The sequence below is a fragment of the Phyllostomus discolor genome, chromosome 1, assembly GCF_004126475.2.
Source record: "Phyllostomus discolor isolate MPI-MPIP mPhyDis1 chromosome 1, mPhyDis1.pri.v3, whole genome shotgun sequence".
In the NCBI taxonomy this organism is placed as follows: Eukaryota; Metazoa; Chordata; class Mammalia; order Chiroptera; family Phyllostomidae; genus Phyllostomus; species Phyllostomus discolor.
In genome coordinates, this window is record NC_040903.2 from 162,376,547 (window position 1) to 162,396,952 (window position 20,406).

At 33.5% G+C, this 20,406-nt stretch overlaps 1 protein-coding gene across 2 annotated transcripts in view; it reads right to left on the reverse strand.

The window, feature by feature from the left end:
* TRPM7 (transient receptor potential cation channel subfamily M member 7) overlaps window positions 1-20,406 on the reverse strand; it is a 133,102-nt gene that overhangs the window by 15,452 nt on the left and 97,244 nt on the right. Inside the window, exons 24-34 of one of the 2 annotated variants that reach the window (XM_036033432.1) lie at window positions 19,958-20,142; window positions 19,110-19,242; window positions 17,841-18,559; window positions 15,808-15,869; window positions 14,744-14,803; window positions 8,766-8,862; window positions 6,303-6,370; window positions 4,790-4,824; window positions 2,864-2,889; window positions 625-675; window positions 480-545 (exon numbers count right to left, since the gene is read on the reverse strand). In XM_036033432.1, coding sequence (XP_035889325.1) covers window positions 480-545; window positions 625-675; window positions 2,864-2,889; window positions 4,790-4,824; window positions 6,303-6,370; window positions 8,766-8,862; window positions 14,744-14,803; window positions 15,808-15,869; window positions 17,841-18,559; window positions 19,110-19,242; window positions 19,958-20,142 — 1,502 coding nt within the window. Of the gene's footprint in view, window positions 1-479; window positions 546-624; window positions 676-2,863; window positions 2,890-4,789; window positions 4,825-6,302; window positions 6,371-8,569; window positions 8,628-8,765; window positions 8,863-14,743; window positions 14,804-15,807; window positions 15,870-17,840; window positions 18,560-19,109; window positions 19,243-19,957; window positions 20,143-20,406 lie in introns of those variants that run through there. The other variant, XM_036033441.1, reaches the window with a different exon arrangement.

Sequence of the window (20,406 nt, forward strand, 5' to 3'; positions counted from 1 at the left end):
AACTGAAAGGTATCTTTGGTTAAGATTAAGTAAGGAATAGAAGAAATGAGCCAAGTTGTAGTTTTATAAAAGAAGCTAAAGGGCAACAAATGCTCAGAAACCAGGAATCTGCTAATATTTCTATATTCATGTGTAGTTAGGCAATACAGGCATGTTTAAAATTGTGAACATTTCCCAGAAAAAGTTTTAGAAAGCAACCAGACTTCTATGCACTTCTAAGTTAAACTTTTAGGCAGGAGGTTAAAAATCTGTTTCACAAACCCTGTGATATCATTTTATCTTCACTTTCATTACAATATAGTAAGAGCTTTTCACTGGGCGTGCAAGGGACAGAGAAATTCAGTACTTTTGTTACTTCCTTTTTCTATTTAAACATGCCTGGCTGTTGTAGTAGTTAGGCTAATTATATGACACTGACACTATGATATACATTAAATTATATAATAATGAAGGGTTTATTTTCTCTTTTATTTCTTTACCTCTTGGAGGCACAGGTGTAAATGGAATGCTCTGGGATAATCTCATCAAGTTATTTCTTTCCACAGCTGCATAAAAATGAGAGAGAAATAATGAAATCTCTAAAAGCCAAGAGTATTATTAAGTTTTGTTTTTAATATTACTGACCTGAGTAATAGTAATTTGTGTCCATAACTGGCTTGAATGGAGAAGCGAGACCTAGAAGAGCAAATAAACAAATCAGACTCTTTTAAAGTACTAATGGAGCATAAATTTTTGCTCAGACATTCTCATATAATCATCCTTAGTTTCCCTCATGTAAGCTCTCCCCTCACAAAAAAACCCCACAAAAATAAAACATGTCCATCATATGCCATACGACCCCATTTCACCGTGCCCAATTCGTGGTGACTGTGCACTCAGGACACCTGGAAGGGGGAGAGGGCACGTTGCACACTCTCCTGTCACAAACTGCTTTCTTAGTTTCGGACCTTTGGGGGCTGAGGTGTGTAGCCATGTAACTATTTTAGTGAGTTGACCATGAAAAGACAAACTTCTGGAATCAGAAACATACCAAAAAGCCCCTCTTCCATCTCTAAATATAATTGAGAACTTTACTTTACTTGTAATAAGAATGATAGAATATAAATGAAATATGCTATGTGTTAAGCTTCTAGAGTATAAATGAAAAAAAAAAATCTATTGTCTTGAAGAAGGAATTTAGTCAACAGTTTTAATTCTGTGTGATAGTATAAAATATATATACATATGTAAACACACATACACTCTATAGGACTATGGGGGGGCACCAAATGTCTCCCAGATGAAGAGGCTGAAAGCTGATGTAAGATATCACCTGTGGGGTTTTCTGAACATACAACTACCCAGATCTCACTTCAAATTATTCTAATTCTGTAGGTATGTGTCATCGTACAAATGATTCCCCACAAGTATTCGGATATGCAACCAACACTGCAAATTAATGATCAAGAGAACAGGGATACCTGTTGGAGGTAAAGCTACAGAAGCAAGGGATATCAAACTGTTATGAACCAAATATGCCATGCTAAGAAAGGACACTGGGTTTTGTGCAATGAGAGTGGGGAAAATGTACAGCAGAGAAGTGACAAGACCCCATCTTTTAGAAGAATGATTTTGATGGCAGAACAGAAGATAGACTACGAGAAAGGATAAATTGGTACAACAACTTCGGAAACGTATTTGCCAGTAACTACTAAATGTGAACATATGCATACCATACTACCTAGCAATTCCACTCCAAGATATATTTCCCAAACACCACAAAAAAGAATGTTCCTACCAGCACTCTTCATAATAATCACACACTGGAAGCTACTGAAATGCCCATCAAGCAGTAGTATGGATAAGTAAATTCAGAATTTTCACACAAAAAAATCCTGTATAGTAGTGAGAATGCATAAAATAACACTACACACAGCAATACTGATGAATCTCATAAAACGTTAGGAGGAAGCCAGACACAAAGGAGTACATATCACATGATTCCATTTAAAACACACACACGCCCTGGCTGGCGTAACTCAGTGGATTGAGCGCGGGCTGGGAACCAAAGTGTCCCAGGTTCGATTCCCAGCCAGGGTACATGCCTGGGTTGCAGGCCAGAACCCCCAGCAACCGCACATTGAATCTTTCTCTCTCCCTCTCCCTGTCCCTCTCTCTCTCTCTCTCTCCCCCTCCTCCCCTCCCTCCCTTCCCTCTCTAAAAATAAATAATAAATAAAATCTTAAAAAAAAAAGAAACTAAATTATTCAACACACACACACAGGCACACAGGTGAACTAAACTACTGTGTTATTTTGCAGCAGGGACACACAAGGAGCTGGGATATTGGCAATATTCTATTTTGGGATCTGAGGGCCAATTACATAAGTATGCTCACTTTGTGAGAATTCTCTCATTTGAAGGCTTATCTGCATATCTTTGTATACATATTATACACTTCAATAAAAGGTTTAAAAACTGAAAGCAGCAGCAGGATGTATAGTGGAAGATGAACTATAGATATTTAGGAGGCAACTACAATAGGACTTCGTGAGTGCAAGGTCAAGGGGGTCAAAACTAGCTGCCACTCAGGTTTTACCTAGCTAACTGCAACAGCATCATTCACAACAGGGACTACAATGGAAGGAGTAGGCTGGGCCACAAGGATGAAGAGGGAAGGGTGGTAGTAAAGAAATCATTCACAGGGTGACTACAAACATCTATATTAAAGAGAAACTACTTGAGGAAAAAATTTTGTACTACATTGGCTTTTTAAAACATGAAATCTATCATTTCTTACCTAGGATAATGTAGTATTTGCTATAGTAAGTCATATATGATTCTCGTTATTTTTTTTCACATCAAATCTACCATATGGACTCACCATTTAATGTTCCTTCTTCAGATGGTCTAAAGAAACACCAAAAAATATATTGTAAGTTATATCATAACCCTAATTTAAGCTACCCATAATTTTATGAAGTTATTATGATTTAATACAATGTTATTAAGGGTTCTGAGGTTCAGATTCACTTTTGTTTAAGTATTTGTCATTTCCCTTAATCCAATGCTAAATTCATACATGAGTAAGTATACACATATACCCACATGCATACACTTTTATCAGCAACTTGTACCTCCCATTTAGGCCAACATAAATATTATTAGTAGTGTGGTGCCCAAGTGATAGGTTCAATACTAATAGAGTAAAATATTTCATTATGTCTCTATTTGTGGACATCATCCTAATACTATAACAATGCCCTGAAATGACTTTGTAGGATTCTAAACCTACTTTAGTAGAACTGATGGACAAAGGACTGAGAGAAAAGCAAATAGACGTCATTTTGCAAAACTCAATTGCTAATATTAAACAAAATTCTTTTCCAATACTGAATGTATTATTCATATCAATATACTGGTACCAAGTATGGAGGTTCTGTTTAATTCCATGATTCCAGTGTGAATTAGAGAAACAAGTGCAAAGGAGAGTTAAGTAAAAAAAAAGAAAAAAAGAAAAAAAAGAAAAACGGGCTAGAGCTTAATTCTCCCATTATACAGCGATGTGCCTTGCTGAGGACTAAAAGAACGAGAACCAGAAAGGACCTCCAGGTAGAGGACCTTTGCAGTCTCTTTCCAGTTGTTAAATTCTATCTGATCCTGATAGATTTTCACTTTAATTTAAACACAAAACATTTTTATTGGAAGTATTTTGACCCTAGCATCATTCTTTGCTGCTGATAAACCACTCTTCTCAGTACCCAAATAATGCTGACCAGTTCCACTTTTCTGGGTACTTCTAAGGGTCAACATCCATTAGACAATGCTCTCTTGTTAGCTAAATTAAAATCAATTTTAAGTATCTGTTCTGTATTTACATCCTATGATTTTGGTTATAAAACACAGTTATCTCTAAAGAGGTCTGATACAGGTAGGTTTTTGAAATGCTATTCAGCCCAGGGTACCCACAGAAATTGAACAACTGCATATCTACATGATATTTGGTTTATTTCCTTCTGTATATATTCCATCTATTTCTGTTACGCAGAAGGAACTGGGAAAAACACTGGATTATGTAATAATTTCCTTCAAATTGGTTTCCCTTCTCAAGCTGTCCATATCAGAGTATAACTTTACCATACTTCCAATATCAAATGGATGTCAAAAGGCTTTTTTGAATGTCCTTTGGAACCCTGAAATACTAATTCCCAAATTGGAAACAGAAATTATCTTTGTTTCTTCTTTATGTTTAATCTATACTAAAAATTTTTCTTTCTAGGGATGACTGCCTATCAGATTGCCTTTTGTTTCCACTGTTGGTTCTGGATTACCACATCAGCTTTCTGGTGGATTTCCCTGTCTGGAGGCTTTCTAATGCACACTGTGTATTACTGTTCCAACTATCCAAAGTGCCTTCCAAAAGCAGGTGCAAGGTTTATTGATTAGAACGACAGACAGAGAAGTTACACAAAGGCAAAACTGAAGTGTCAAACTAGGTCTCTGAACAAATTTATACAAGATTAAGTTGGAAAGAAAAAAACCCTAAATAAAAAAAAACATAATTGTATGATTGTAAGGATGATTTTAGTAGAGTTGTAATTATAGTATGACTATAATTATGTAAAATTATAAGTTTCAATGAATATATTAACTCATACTAAATGAGTTCCCCTAATCTCTTCTATGTAAAGCCAGGAAATACTAAATAATCATTACCCACCGATAAAGGGGTGGTACCGGGATGATGCATTAGAGCAGAAAAAAAGACCATGATACTTTACAGGCTAATGGTAAGAAAAGATTTACTTACATTTCTCTGTTTGGTGGTCTGTCTTGTAACCATTCCTTTAGTTAAAAACAAACACAAAGTTTAAAAATCTCTAGATCAAGTGTAACTGTTTAACACTGTTTTGTTTCCTACAGTATGTTTTAAAAAGAAGGGCTGAACAAAAATATGAAATCCTTATTTCACACAACTGAACTAATAAAATAAATGGATATAGATACCATAAAGCCATTCCACAAGGTGGAATAAAGATTTCATGAGCATTATATCCTACATTAAATAGTCTGTTTTTAATAACTATTTTATTTTCTTTAAATATGCATTTATTTCTATGACTTCAAAGACAAGATGTGCCCCTTGCCATAAAAAATATTAAAGTATAAAGAGAAATTTAAAATTGTACAAACTGAACAAAGAAATCAATAACACAGTTCACTGAAGCCCTTTTCTGTGTGGACATGTGGATATGGTTTTTATTCTGCAGTTTTATAATGATACTTCTAGCTGCGAACTTATTTTTACTCTCCCAGTTTGGGACTTAGGCTTCCTGAAATCAAGTATTCATATATTTCAGCATTTCGCAAAATTCTAAACCAGTTGTAATCTCTGAAAGTTCTATCCATTCTTTCAAGGCCAATTGAAACATATTTTCCATGTCTCTTTCCATTTCATACATTTTCTATCTAATTATAAATCTGTGTTACATTCTGGTACAATTTAGTACTTCTCTGTTCTGTTGTGCATGAGCTTTTTATTATTTTTACCCCCCAATGAGTTATTTCTAAATATTTTCCAAGCTTGCCAGTTTTTTTGACTAGTATTTTTTTCTTTTTCTCATATTTGTAATACATTTTTTATGGCTTTAATTATTTTAACAATACTTTATAATCTATAACCAATAATTCTATTATCTTGTTATGAAAGTTCTAATAATACCTCTATAAACTCCCTCCCAAATTGGCATTTTAAGGTCATTTTCAATGGAAATATATTTGTGAAAAACTGTGTAGCTTGAGTTCAAGATGGGTCCTTCCAGAAAAGAACTGTGACTGTGAAATTCCGTGTTCACTAACCACCTTTCTCCACTGAAATAATTTTTTCAATAACATGAATTTTAACAATACAATCTATCTCTTTACAGCAGAACATAAGTTAAAAATGTTCCTGACATAATTAAAAGCACTGATTTCTACACCTAAGTATCAAGGAACTATTCTTCTGGTTTCTACCGGAGTTGACTTTTACGGAAGTTTTATAAAATCAAATACTACCTCAACTGGCTAGGAGTGATGTGATATAGTAAGTTTCAATTCAAACAGAGGTTCCTGTCCTTCTTTCATATACATTTTTCTTTAAAAATTCCTGGCTACTCACTACAGGAAGAAACTCTTTTCTAAAACTACCATGCAGATGTCAGTTTTCTCAGGCAAAAGTTCTTTTGAAAGCCTGACATAACCTCAAAATATCACAATCTTTTAGCTGTTCTCTAATAAATATGTATTTAAGAACATGCATTATTTAATTGAAATGGACAAACCGGTAATAAAGCTGCTTTGGAATCTACTTCATGAGTTTCTTCTATAGATGGCCTTCGGCTTCCTTCCACTTAAAGAAAATTGGGGGAAAAAAGTTATGAAACTAAATTTACTTAATACCAACTAACCAAACACAAAGTATTTCTAGGCATAGTATAACTTTCATAAGATAACTTATCCTCTCCCTAACAGTGCTGAACATAAGACTTACAAGAGCTCCCTGGGTTTTTTGGCAGAATGTCAAAATTATTCAATTTATTTTTGTGAAAAGACAGTAAGAAGCAAGAGTATGAAGAAAAAAGTCTTGCTCTTCCACTGTTCCCACATTTCTTGTGCATCCTTCCAGGGCTATTTTGTCTGTCTGTCTGTCTGTCTCTCTCTCTCTCCCCGCCCCCCACAAATGGTAGCCTAATATATATTATATACCTTGGATATTTTTTATTGGTTTTTAAACCTTAAGGTTAGAGATCTTTGTATTTCTGTATGCAGAGGTCTTCTCTATTCTATTTGATGCTACATTGAACTTCATAATATGGATATGAAAAAACTTATTTAACCAAATATCTAGAGATGAATATTTGGTCTGATTTCAATCTCTTGCTGTAACAAACAATCTTATACATGCATCATTGCATAGAAATAGCAAAAAGAGAATACTTCATCTATTCCACTGATTTAAGATGCTACCTTTTTCTTATGTAGTTTGTTTATCCTAACAAACTTTAGAAATAAACCTATTTTTTAAAAGTAGGATGTTAAGTTATAAATTAACTTAGAATTTACCACTTTATGATACAATAAATGAAAACCTCTAAATAAATGATGGGAAATCTTTGAACAAAAGTTGTATTCCAAGTGTAGAGGGCAAAAAGACCAAATTAAAATATATTAGAAGACTCTAGACAAAACATTTTCACAATGATGAAACTGACAGAATACATTATATATTTAAACACCTTGAAGAAATTTAGTCAAACAACAGAGAATCTCATGTTCCTCGAACCAAAATTATGATATAACCATGTTGGTGGAAAAGGACACGGGTATGTGTATGTTTTGGGGAACAGAGAGCTGGGGGTGGGGGGGGGGTAGGATTTCAAGCCTTCCCTTTTGAGTGAAAGGTCAACGGTATTCCTAAAACTGAAATAAGATGCAAAATTATAAGGATGTTAACTTCAGAAATAATATCCATGTTGTCTGAAAAGAACAATTTTTATTTTTTCCCTCCTAATCCTTCTACCATTTTTCTTTTTCTTCCCTGATTGAACTGGCTACAATATTAAATAGAGATAGTAATAGCCAGAGTTCTTGTCTTGTTCCCCACTGACAGCTTTCAATATTTCATTATGAAATAGAATTATGTGTGATAACTTTTTATAGGTAACCCTTTACTCAGATTAAGGGAACTTCATTCTAGTTTTACTTTTCTGAGAATTTTAATCATGAATGGATGTTGATTTGCATCAAACCCATTTTCTGTAGCTATTGAGATAATCACATGATTTTCTTTCTTTACTTTGTTATTATCATGCATTAATTATATTTTTGATTGTTAAACCAACTTGTATTGGTACTTCTGGAATAAACCCAAGTTGACACTGCTATATACCAGAGGAGAATGAAAGGGGAAATGATGGTAATGGGGACAAGGTAGTACCATTTTTCCTAAGGAATCTAATAAATATTGTATATACATAGTTGAGAAGTTGAATAATAAATTTATGTGCATATATAATTTTGACTCAAAAAATGGAAACAACCCCAGGCAATTTAATTCTTTAGGTGAACCATCAAAGATGCATAAAAACAATGTATGGCATGCTACCTTTTTAGAAAAGATGAGAGGTAGAAAAGACTGTATTGTCATGTATGACTGAGTTATCATAAAATTCTAGGGATAAATAAAAATAGCATTGGTTGCATGTGGTGTTGGAGTGAGAGGCAGACTGAATTTCAAAGTGTTTATGTGTGTGTATTTTAATTTGAACCAAATAAATGTACTAGCTACTTTTAAAAGTTAAATTAGAAAAACAGGTTGACTAAAGAACTGTACAGATTAAAACACAATAGATTCATTTGTAAAAGTTAAAAGCAGCAGACCTGTGAAAAGTCTTTATGTTTCATTTTTCGAGACTAAACAATTTATAAAAAATATTAGAATGTTAGGATTATGTGTTTTATTCAAGGTTACAGCACCAATGATGTACCAGATCTTTACTGTTTGACTCCTGAAATATTCATTGCTCAGGTGTGTGACATACATACAATACATCTGAAGTTTAAATGGGTATGTTTGCCAGCATAATTCATTTAGTCAAAACACTCACCTTCCCAGTCAGGGTACATGCCTGGGTTGTAGGCCATGACCCCCAGCAACTGCACATTGATGTTTCTCTATCTCCCTCCCTTCCCTCTCTAAAAATAAATAAATAAAATCTTTAAAAACAACAACAAAAAACACTCACCTTGTTCTGAATGAAGAGAAATGGAAGTTTTGTGGCACTTAGTAAATCCAGCATGAGAACTCAGGTGTTTCAAAGTATTTTCAGAAGGAGTATCATCCTGCATATTGCACATACACAGTTTTAAAACAATTGAATTGAATTTCAAATCATTGTCCTAAGTAAATCTATTTAGCTCACATGCTTTATTATATTTGGACATCGAATGGTGTATTGCAGAGTACAACTATTTTCTTCAATGTAAATCTCAAAAAAACTGCCTCTAAATACCCTACTTACTATTGTTCCTGTTTTATCACTAACACTGACACAGTGATAACAGTAATTTGGAGGGTAAAGGAACAGAGGGGCAATTTCTTTTGTGGCATTTTGGTAGCATTCTTACTGATTTCTATGAGCTGTTTATATAACAAAGATCTATCTGATCATTACTTGTCAAATTTTAGTTCTTTTTCTAATTTGCTTTAAGGTCTATATACTTTGTTTTTAGGTACTTCAATCTCTTTGCATCCTTCCCTTAATATTTGCTATTTTTATACATTCAGAAAACTGCTCTGGTTTTATAAATTTACTATTTCATTTTCTTAAATTTTTATGAATTAAATTTTTACATTTAAATTTGAAACTCATCTGAGCTTATGAAGTGACATAAGATATTACAATTTCTACCCACTTGTCCAATTTGTATTTACTGACAATACAATCCTTTTCTCAGCAATTTCCAATCCAACACTTACTAATTCTTATTTGTAGAAGGGTTATTTTTGAGTCACAAAAATATCAATTTTTCAACTGTTCTACCTGCACAGTATCTTAGTATCTAATAAGCTAATTCTCCCTCACTCCCTTCTTTACACCTATTCCTTTTCCCAGATGAGCTAATGAAGTGCATTACACTAACTGTGGTGAAGATCTGATGCCTTCACGTTCTGTCTTCTCTGCATCTATAAACAGGTCACACTGTTACGCAACTTTAAAATACTTTCAAACCTCGACCACGTGTCAGAAATGATGAGTTTAAAAATGTTACTGCCATAAAAACTAATACTTTGATTAAATAAATTTTACTTATATCTCAAGAAAATTAAGCTTTTCTAACCTTTGATGCTCCACACTCTTTATATTATAGCTGATTTATCTAGCCAAGCAAAAGAGTGCTGATCTTTTCCCTGTACTCATGAAACAACTCTGATTTCCTTTCTGATTTTAGTTGTTTCCTTGGAACCATTCTACCTATTTCTTGTTTCATTTATTTCCTTTGATAAACAGCCTATGATGCAATGACAGTAGTTTCATTGAACCATCAATGACAGAAATTCTAGTAAGGGAATGATAAGTGGGTTTCAAGGCATCTGTAAAACTCTATAACTTAACAGAAAAACTTTTGTGTATGTGCATTTTTCTGTGAAGAGGATTTGTAGTTTTCTTTAGTTTTCAAAGGGGTATAGACACACAGATGTTGAAGAACTAAAAGTTTCTTATACCATCATGAGCTGGAGCTCAATATTCTAATATTATAATTTGAGTTATTTTCCTCTAAGTAAATTACTCAAAATTGTTTAATTCAAAACACAGCCACAACTTTTCTGCCCACTCACAGAAACTTTTAATTTTTTCTTGTTTTTACCAGGACATTATTGGCTCACTTAAAATTTTTCAGCATACTTCTGCTTTAAGTTCATTTAATAGGTTCATGTTAAAAGGTGAAATCTATGGGGAAACCCTGATGCATACCATTTCCCTTTAATAAATATCTATTTTTCCTAAACAATTCCCTATGTATAACAAATGTTTCACAACAGCAAAATGATGCCACCTATGGGATGACATTGTTGTCACTCCTTGTTAAAGATACTTTAAAAGTTCAATGAAATAAAAATTGGAAAAGGAAGGCCTAAGTCAGGGTAACTGAAAGGAACAGAGATACTAAAAAATATTTCGAAAGCATAACTAGTTAAACTTAGCTGTGTGTAGTAAGGGAGAAGAAGGAGTGCATTCTGCCCTGGAGAACGAGAATGTTGATGCTATTCACAGAGGCTGGAAATACAGGAGGAGAAATATATCTGCTGAGCAGGGAGGTGATGATGAATTTGAGGTACTGATGTGCTGGGTTTGATAACTAGTAAGAGCTCCAGCTAGTTAGCAGTTCTAACCTTCTACTGTAGTGTTATGCAATTCTCTAGTCAGAATCACTCCAAAGATTGACTTTGCCACTGTTCCCATATCTGCTGCCGGCCCTCAGAGTTTTCCAGGCTAAGATCCAAGTGCTGATATGGCGGGTAAAAATTCATGCTATTTTCATATAGCTGACAAATCATATTCTTGGTTTTCTCTTGACTGCTTAACAACTTCACACAATGGTTACACTAAATCTTCTCTATCTCACGTACTCCACCCATCAGCCTTACTACAAAAACGAATGCCTTAAAAGTATTAATCTGGAGCATTTGAAATCTTCCTCCCTGGCATACATCAGTTTAGCTCAAATAAACTATAATACATTTTTTAAAGTACCAATAAACTCCCAAGAATATTTTATTCCTTTTAATTTTTAGAAAACAATCTTACATAATTTATACACAATAAAGCACACAGATCTTAAATATTAAGTTAGAGATTTAGCAATATTTCTTTCCAACTCAAAATACCTGACAACCCTGTGTCAGTCCTCCTGTCTCAAAAGAAGTTATGCTTTCCAGCCTAATGTTATCATCTTTGAGTGCTTATTTCACTTGATTAAGTCTTCTTGCTTTTTAAATAATTCCAATCAGTTCTCCTTCATTATAAAAAACAAAGATAAATCAAGAGATACAACTTTTTAAAAACTTTAATTTGTTCCTTTATCTTATATTAAAACATTCAAAATACCTTTTTCCTAAGCACCTTTAATAATTCTGCTACTAATTCAAACTCTTGAACCATCTTGTTACTGCTGAGTATACTGATAATAATTCCTCTATTCTCTTATAATCTCTACAATTTTTATTTTGTTGCATTCTCCAGTATACTGAAATTGCATTGTTGTAAGTCACCTAATTCAGTGGTCTAAAATTTTATTCTTCCAGATTTCTCTAAAGTACCAGCAACAACTACTTATACATTCTCCTGCATTGATTCTGTGATGGCTGCTTCAACATTATAACAACTATCATTTCAATAAGGATTGCTTCATTTTATCTTTTTACCCTCTTACTTCCTAAGAAGAGGGAACATCTGAATCTCAGGTTTACTCCTCACCTTGACCATCTCTTTTGAAGATATGCTATATTAATATGCAAGGTATGCCCGCAAAAAATCCAGCCATTGCCAATCTAACAAGAATAGTTTGCACAGCACTGATGCAATGTGGTAGCCAAGGAGAACACAGTAGGATGCATGTGTGTGAACAATGACAAATTCACTATACTAGTCAGTGGAGGCAGTAGATGCAGTTGAGTGAGCATGTATACTATGTGGCCCTCGCATTCAAAATGAGCAAGCAGAGCAACAAATCTGCATCAAATTTTGCATTAAGCTTTAACATTCCTCCACAAAAAATATTCGGATGATTCAGAAGGCCATGGCTATGGGCAACTGGTGATTGGCAGCTTCATTACCACAACATGCCTGCTCATGCATCACATCTCCTGCAGAGTTTTTTTGTGAAACATCAAATCATCCAGGTGACTCAGGCCCCTCTATAGCCCAGATTCGGTGCCCTGCACCTTCTGCCTTTCCCCAGAACTAAAATCACTTTTGAAAGGGAAGAAATTTCAGACCATCAATGAGATTCAAGAAAATATGATGGGGCAGCTGATGGCAACTGGGAGAACTGTGTGAGGTCCCAAGGTGCCTACTTTGAAGGGGACTGAGATGTCATTGTCCTATGTACAATGTTTCTATTTTTGATATTATGTGGCTAGATACCTTCTGGACAGACCTTGTATATCGCTGATCTTTGTTTCTCTTGCAAGCTGTAATCTTGTATTTTTTTTTACTACCATTTAGAAGCTCCTCATTGACTTGCTATTCTCTCACATTTAAATATTTTAAACAGATTCTAACTACTTCCATACTAATTCATATTCTCTTCAATTTGTCTATTTCTATACATGGTTCTACAATAGTCACTACTTTTGGGCTGAGAAGCTTCTTTTTCTCCATTTTTACATGTCTTTATCAAGACCTAATTACCTCTCTCCTGAATTATGATTAAAACTTCCTAATAAGTCTCCAAGTGTCTATGGTTGCTCTCATCCATCCTGTGCACAACAGTCCTACAAGGATAATCAAAAATCTTCAATGGCTTCTTCCTTTAACTCAAAGAAAATTTTAAAAATATTTCACTTGATTAAATGTTTATATATCTGGCCCTGTGGCACAGAATGCAAATGTTCCAAAAAATTCATTCTTCCCTACTTTATTCAAACAGCTAAATTACATTTCCAAGCCTCCTTTGCAGCAGATATGATCACGTGACTTCATGTGACTAAGTTCTCTCCCTCTGAATTTCAGAGCAAATGATGTGTGCTACTTCTAGGCCGGGCTCATAAACACCTCCTGTGCTTCTCTGTGCTCTATTATATGACCTTGGTGAGTGGCAGAGCCATAAGATGGAAGAGTCAGTGTTGGCTTGTATTCCTTGAACGAGTGGATGAAGAGCTATCCCACTCAGCAAGAAATATTTTGTACTTTTTTTGTAATCTTCACCTGAGGACATAGAGAGGAGAAGGGAGGAAGTGGGGGGTGCTGGGGGAGGGGAGAGAGAGAAAGAGAGAGAGAAACATTAATCAGTTGCCCTCCATACACACCTAGACTGGTGATCAAACCCACAACCTGGGTACATGCTTAGGCAGGGAACTGAACCTGTGACCTTTGGTTTATGGGACAATGCTCCAACCAACCGAGCCACACTGGCCAGGGCAAATATACTTTTAAACTACCCTTATACTGAACCATTTTACAACCCTATTTCCTATAACTTCCTCAGATGATGAACCTACTGACTACTAGTAAAACTAACATTTGCTTTTACCGTGTTCTATATATCCTCTGTCTCTGCCTCACTATTGTTCATTCTGCTCCTACCTAAAAACACTTTCTTGTCCAAAGAGCTGCCTACATGTCTGTCCAATGGCTTTTCAAATCCTACCTACAAATGCACAGGTCTGGGATCAAGGGCCATCTCAGGTACTGACTGATGTGCATGTTAGTAACTTTCATTACCAATGCTAAAAGGTGTCAATAAATTCTAAGACTTCAAATATTCAACTACAAAATTAAAACATTTAAGAAATTACTGCCACTAATAAAAGTGAACAAATATACTACCCAAATTATAATGTATATCTACTTGAATGGCTAAATATACTATAAAGAAGAACTAAAATGAGAGACATTGGACTCTCTTAAGTTAGCACAAAATAAACTGAATAACTTGAGCAAAGCTATATACCGGGTGCAGATTTTTAATAAAAGGATATTTGCATATAGAAAAAAATGTGATAAGAAATTTTGTTAGGCTAAAATAATTTCCATTATGAACAGCTCTACTAAAACTTACAAAAGGTCCATAAAATACTTCATTTACTTATAAAATCCACTTCAGTTAACACCTGTTCAAAAAAAACATTTTATGTCTGCATTTTAAGAATTATTAAAACCAGCTTTGGTAGAGATTTATTTGTTCTTTCTACTTCTTACTTTTCCTCATTCCTTTCTTCTTCCCTTCTTTTTCTTTTTATCATCACATGACAGTTAAGTCTACCTAAATGCATTCAACCCACTTACTTATTTCTCTCCCTCTCTTTAAGGCATTACATATAATGAAAAATTCAGATCTTTAGAATATAAGCATGCCACAGGATTAAAATTGTTAGAAAACACCATGCAAATTATAGTCTTATGACAAGTCCACTGAACTTATACCTACTTCCTCCATCTAAAGGTATATGTACATTTTAAACTGACTTTGACTCCCACATACATTAAAGAGAATTTACCTGATATTTAGGCATCTCTGAATACTCCATAATTGTATTTCTTATGTCATTGTCTTGGTCCTATTTAAGAAATACAAAATTAAAAGAAAATATGAAAATGCACTCCATGTAATTATTACGTTTCAATTTGCATATAATCATCAATGAAATCCCAGGTTAACACAATCTAGTTAACAGACATTAAACTACGTTATTCATTTTAGTATAACACTTTAATTAGAATGTTATTAAAAATACAAATGTTAGTATTTGTATCATCAAAATGCACTTGAGTTTATCTTTTATATATAAGATAATAAGTAATTATGTCCTGACAGCAATCACACAATTAATGTGGACATATGAGGAATAAACATTCTTAGCAATTCTTATGTTATCATTTCTTTGGCTGTAGCTTTAGGAAAAATCTTGTTTTCACTTGTATTTGTCACTTGATCATTTTCACAACTTAAGTTCTTTAAGAAAAGGAGAAGCTAATCTTCTTAATTATCTTGCCATAGCTATGTGATGACTTCTAAGGCTCTAAACAGTTATGGGTAATTTATGAAACCAACAGTTAATAAATAAAAACTAATTTTCTTCCAGGAAACACATTTTCACCAGTTCTACATATTTTAAAACTTAGTCAAGAAACATTTATTGAACATGTACTTGCACATTATATTGTAGTTACTGGCATATTCCGTTTCTTATTGCTGAATATGACTACAGGTTTCTTGAGAGCCAGGGTTATGTTCTAATAAACTTTGGGGTCTGGGAAAGAGGTGAACTCAGTAAGTTAATGGAACAAGTTACAGGAAGAATCACTTTTAAAAAATGCTAAATAGGTGATTTTTTTAAACTTTAGTTTTGAAATGCAAGCTATTTGTACATTTTCACATAGTAGTTAAGTGTTTCTTCTTTTTTTCAAATTGTGTTTAGTTTCAAATATTTGGGATCATCATTTTGATGATGGTCTCTGTTAAAACTATACTTTTACTAGAAAAAAAGCTTAATTATATTTTGAACTAAAACCCAATATAGCAAAATAAAACTGAATTGTGCTGTTATAAGGATTTACTTACAGATATTTCTTTCTTGTTTGATGTTTCTTTAAGCCTCTGTAAATCCATGCTGTCTCTGTGTCCTTGAAGAGAAAAAAAAGATGCCCCCCCAATTTTTTTTTCCTTATTGGCTAAAGTCTATGTTATTAAGTGATTTGTGTTGTTTTTAAGTACTTTTGATGGCTTTGCAGTTTCCTGTAGCTCTTTTGATAAATACTGATGGGATCTGTCAAGAAACTAGAGAAAATGAGTAGTAGAGTTTACAGTAACAGCAAAAGCCAAAGGCTGCCTACAAAAAAATTCAACATGTGATTGGAAGCACACTGCCTGAAATATAAAAGGAAAAAGGGGAACAAATACTTTTACTAGTTTTTGATCATTTTTACTATTAAAATGTAAAAACATTACATTTTACATAAATATATATACAAATATATACATATCATACATATAGATACCTACCTCCATCCCAGTGGCAATATAGTATCAACAAACTAAAACGTGTTTTTTTTTTTAAGAAAAATTGGTATAGAATTTATGTTGGAAAATTGTTTCGATACATCCACTGTGAACTCCATGTAGCTCAGCAGTAGTGATCAGCATGCTCAGCACCTAGGTAATGTAACAAGTTGGCCTTGGACATAACCTATTCTCTGTATAATTTCTATACATGTCTCATGACTTGGTAAATTTCTAGCTCAAGCCAATGTTAAAGACAAAGTTATGAAGCCACCTAGTGGAAAAACTCAAACCTCAAGAGACAGAGGGCCTTATTTGTATCTTGAAACATTCTGGTTATGGCAACAACTCAAGTTGTTTTCTAAGAACTCTTTTGTTAAATACTTTAATAATCTACAAAGAAGACTGTTAGAACACTATATTTTCCCAAACATTATGGACCTAACCAACTACAAAGTATGCCTTCTTCACTGTCAACATTTAAACATGTTTAAGTCTCCATCCTCATTAAAAATAAAACAAATAAAAAACATTAAATGTACAAACCACAATATTAGTTATTTCTTTCTTTTGCCTTCACTGCCAAGCTCCCCCGGACCCACTAGTAATCCTCTTTACATTCCTTCCTCCTAATTGACACTTTATTTCACTATAAGCTGGTTTCTCCTTCTACCAATTCCTCCACTGGGACAGTTTCCACCAAGGTCATTAATATGTTATCACTGCCAAAATAACTGTATTTTCAACCCCTATTTTACTTGAGTTATCTGAATTATAGAAGGAATCATTCCTGGTGGGGGGAGGTAGAAGAGGATACAGGGGAATATATGTATTGGTCATGGACACAGACTTGACTTGGGGTGGTGAACATACAATACAGTATATAGAAGATAAATCATCAAATGGATACCTGAAACCTGTATAATTTCATTAACCAATGTTATCCCAATAAATTCAATTTTTAAAAAAGAATACTTTACTACCTTATATACCATTTTTGAAACCTTACTGTCAGCCTGAATTATTTCAAAATTAAAAAATTTAAACAAAAAAAAATGAATCATTCCTTTTTGAAATGTTCTCCTCTCTGGGTATATAAATGGATCAGCCACAAATACTCATTTTCTAAGGAGGGCTCTGGCTTTCACTGCTGCCCTAATGTAATTATTAGTATTGTACCCTCTCACTCTTAACAGTGTACTGGTTTAGATAAAAAATTATATGACCATCCTATTTATAAGACAATTTTCTTTTCCAGTCATTTCCAGACTCTCCTGTACCCTTCTCTTATTCCCCAAGTAACTAACACTTGTGAACCACTCAGGTTCTTTCAACAAAAGCTGGTCAAGTACCACAGAAGATAAATTCAAAAGATAGAGCTCAAATAAGTTTTCCAAACAATTGTTATCACAGGACACCTTATCACAGGTATAAATTCAACCTGTTTCTCCCATTTGTGATTCCTTTAAAACATTATTAGATCTATCCTCCACTTGTCACACAAGTACAGTTTTATTAATTAGCTATTTCTAAGGTAGTAACTATAATTAAAAAGTAAATAATCTGATATACAAATATCACTTTGTCACACTTACCCACAAATGCTCCAAATTCTATATTATCTCCTTCTGCAGCTTTAGGGCAAATATTTTCTTGATCTTTGGTTGCAGATTCCAAGTGGCTTTTGCAACTTGGCTGGGACGGTGTACTAACAAAAAGTTTGGTTGGTGGGGATGATAGATGTGGTATGTTATTAGGTGAACTGCCTGATTTTTGATTTTTACTAAACATTTTTAAGGTTTCTACCCCATGTAGTAGTCTCTGTCGCAGTTCTGGAGGAGAAACAGCACTTGGGAATAAGGCACCACAAGAGGAACCAGCCTCTGGAAAATTAAATTCTTTTCTCTGGGGTATTGTAGGTGAATCCTGATCAAATATGTTATATTGGGGATCTTTTTCATCTTTCATAAAAATATTACAAAGAAAAGGATTATTACTTTCAAGACCACTCTGAGGAAGAGAGGAACTAAGTGTATTTACAACACTGTGTTTTTTCCACACAGAAGGTCTTATAGGACCATCATCAATAAGGTTCTGAGCCAAATGTTTGGAAATGCTCAATTCTCGTGTGATTTCATTGTGAACTTTACTAGCTTCTGAAGCTTTCTGGGCAGTAAGTGTTTTTAATGTATCTACAGTCAGGGCTGAAAGATCTTGCAAATGACCAATTTGAGAATCTAATGACTGTAATGATCTTTTTATATAGTTGACGCGATCTCCAACTTCTTTCATCTGAATGCACATTTGCTCTACTCTGTAGGGGAAATACAGGTGTTTTACAAATGCTGAAAATTAACGTTTTACAAATTCCTTTTGTAATTTCAATAAATTAATATGGTAAAAAGAAAAAATTCTGCATGCATTCAAACAGTAAGACATAAAATAAGGTATGGTTACTTATTTTTAAAAGGCACATGCTATATTTCAGACAGCTCCTGTGCTAATCCTCTCACAATAAAAAGTGAAATTTCCACTATCATATTGTATCTACACAAATACCATATGCTTCCAGAATGCAGCAAAGTCAATAGAAACAAATCATTTAAAATAATGACAGCCTTACTTTTCTTGACTAGTAAAATATACTAACTCTTCTCTGCCCTTTGTTAATAAGGATCAAAAATAACAAAGGATTGACTTAATGACTTACATGAAATATCTGAACTGCACTGTCCCCAAATACAGAATGTAATCCTATTACTAAACTTACTTGTTTGACAAACATAAACTGAACAATGAAAGGGACATAACCATAAGGATCCACTCTTGACATATAAGCAATTATAATTAAAGAGCTTTTGAACCTTTCAAAAGTGACACGAATTCTCTCTTCACTACCAGAATTGAATTTGTCATCTTTTTCATTAAAATACATCTCAACACACTGCTCTTCAAAATCATGAAGTTTCTTTTGATCTTCTTCTGTTAAAAAAAGTTCTAAAAAGGGAAAAGAAAAATCAATGAAGGCTATCAAGTTATGAAAGTTTACATCATGAGTCCTGAATTACTCAGGGCTCATAAGACTATTATAAGCATCATCTGCATTTTTTTCTCTTTTTACTACTGTATTTCTAAAGCACTAACAAGTATTTCTATTCTTTTCTTTAATCATAGCGTGATCTTAGCAGAACAGTTTCATATACTTTTTTCCTAATTTTCTTTTCCCATAAAACACTCTTGCCCAACTATCTTTCTCAGACCTCTCCCTCACATACCAAGGTAGAGGAATTTAAAAACTGAATAGGTAGAACAGAAAGGGATTATAAAATTTTAAGCAGTTTGATATGGTGATTAGTCTTGTGTAGTGTACAGAATGCACTAAAAGTATTATTGTTCCCAAAGCAGCAAAAAATGGTTTACAGAACAAAAAGTGTTACAGTATATTACAATTTTTACAAAAACAAACTGAGATGCCATACTCAAAAAGTTTAATACTAAATTCAATTTTATACCTAGTGTATTATGCTTAAAATTCTTTTACTTTTAGGCAAATTCAACAAAATCTTTTATAATAACATTAACCAATTAAATATAAATATAATTAATACTTCGCCTTCAGTGTAATACTGATAAGTGATAAAATAAAAACACTGGCCTAAAAAACAAACAAACAAAAACTCCCAAAATATTGGCTTTAATGTCTTTTACTTACTTGGTCCATCTGAAGTCTTATCTTTTTTTCTTCTTTTACATATATAGCAAAACAGAGAAGCTATATGGCTGAGAATGATAAGTGGTGGAGGGAGAACTGGTTTCTCATGATAAGCCATAATAAAATGATAACGTTGGTACTTCCATACAATATTAGAAATTGCCTTCACTTGTAAATACACATTGCTTGGATAACAAAGAATGAAAATAAAACAAACAGTTAATCACATTTAAAATTTTTAAATGCTAAAGATTTAATTGTAATTCTATTCTAAACAAGAATTCAAAAAAACACCCTACCATAAATAAGACTAAAACACAGATGAAAAACTGGAAAAAATACATGCAACAAGTATATGTTGAGGGTCTTGGTTACAAACTCCCAGAAACATGGGCAGAAAACATGATTTTTAAGACTTAAAATTATATATGATAAAACATAAGAAAATA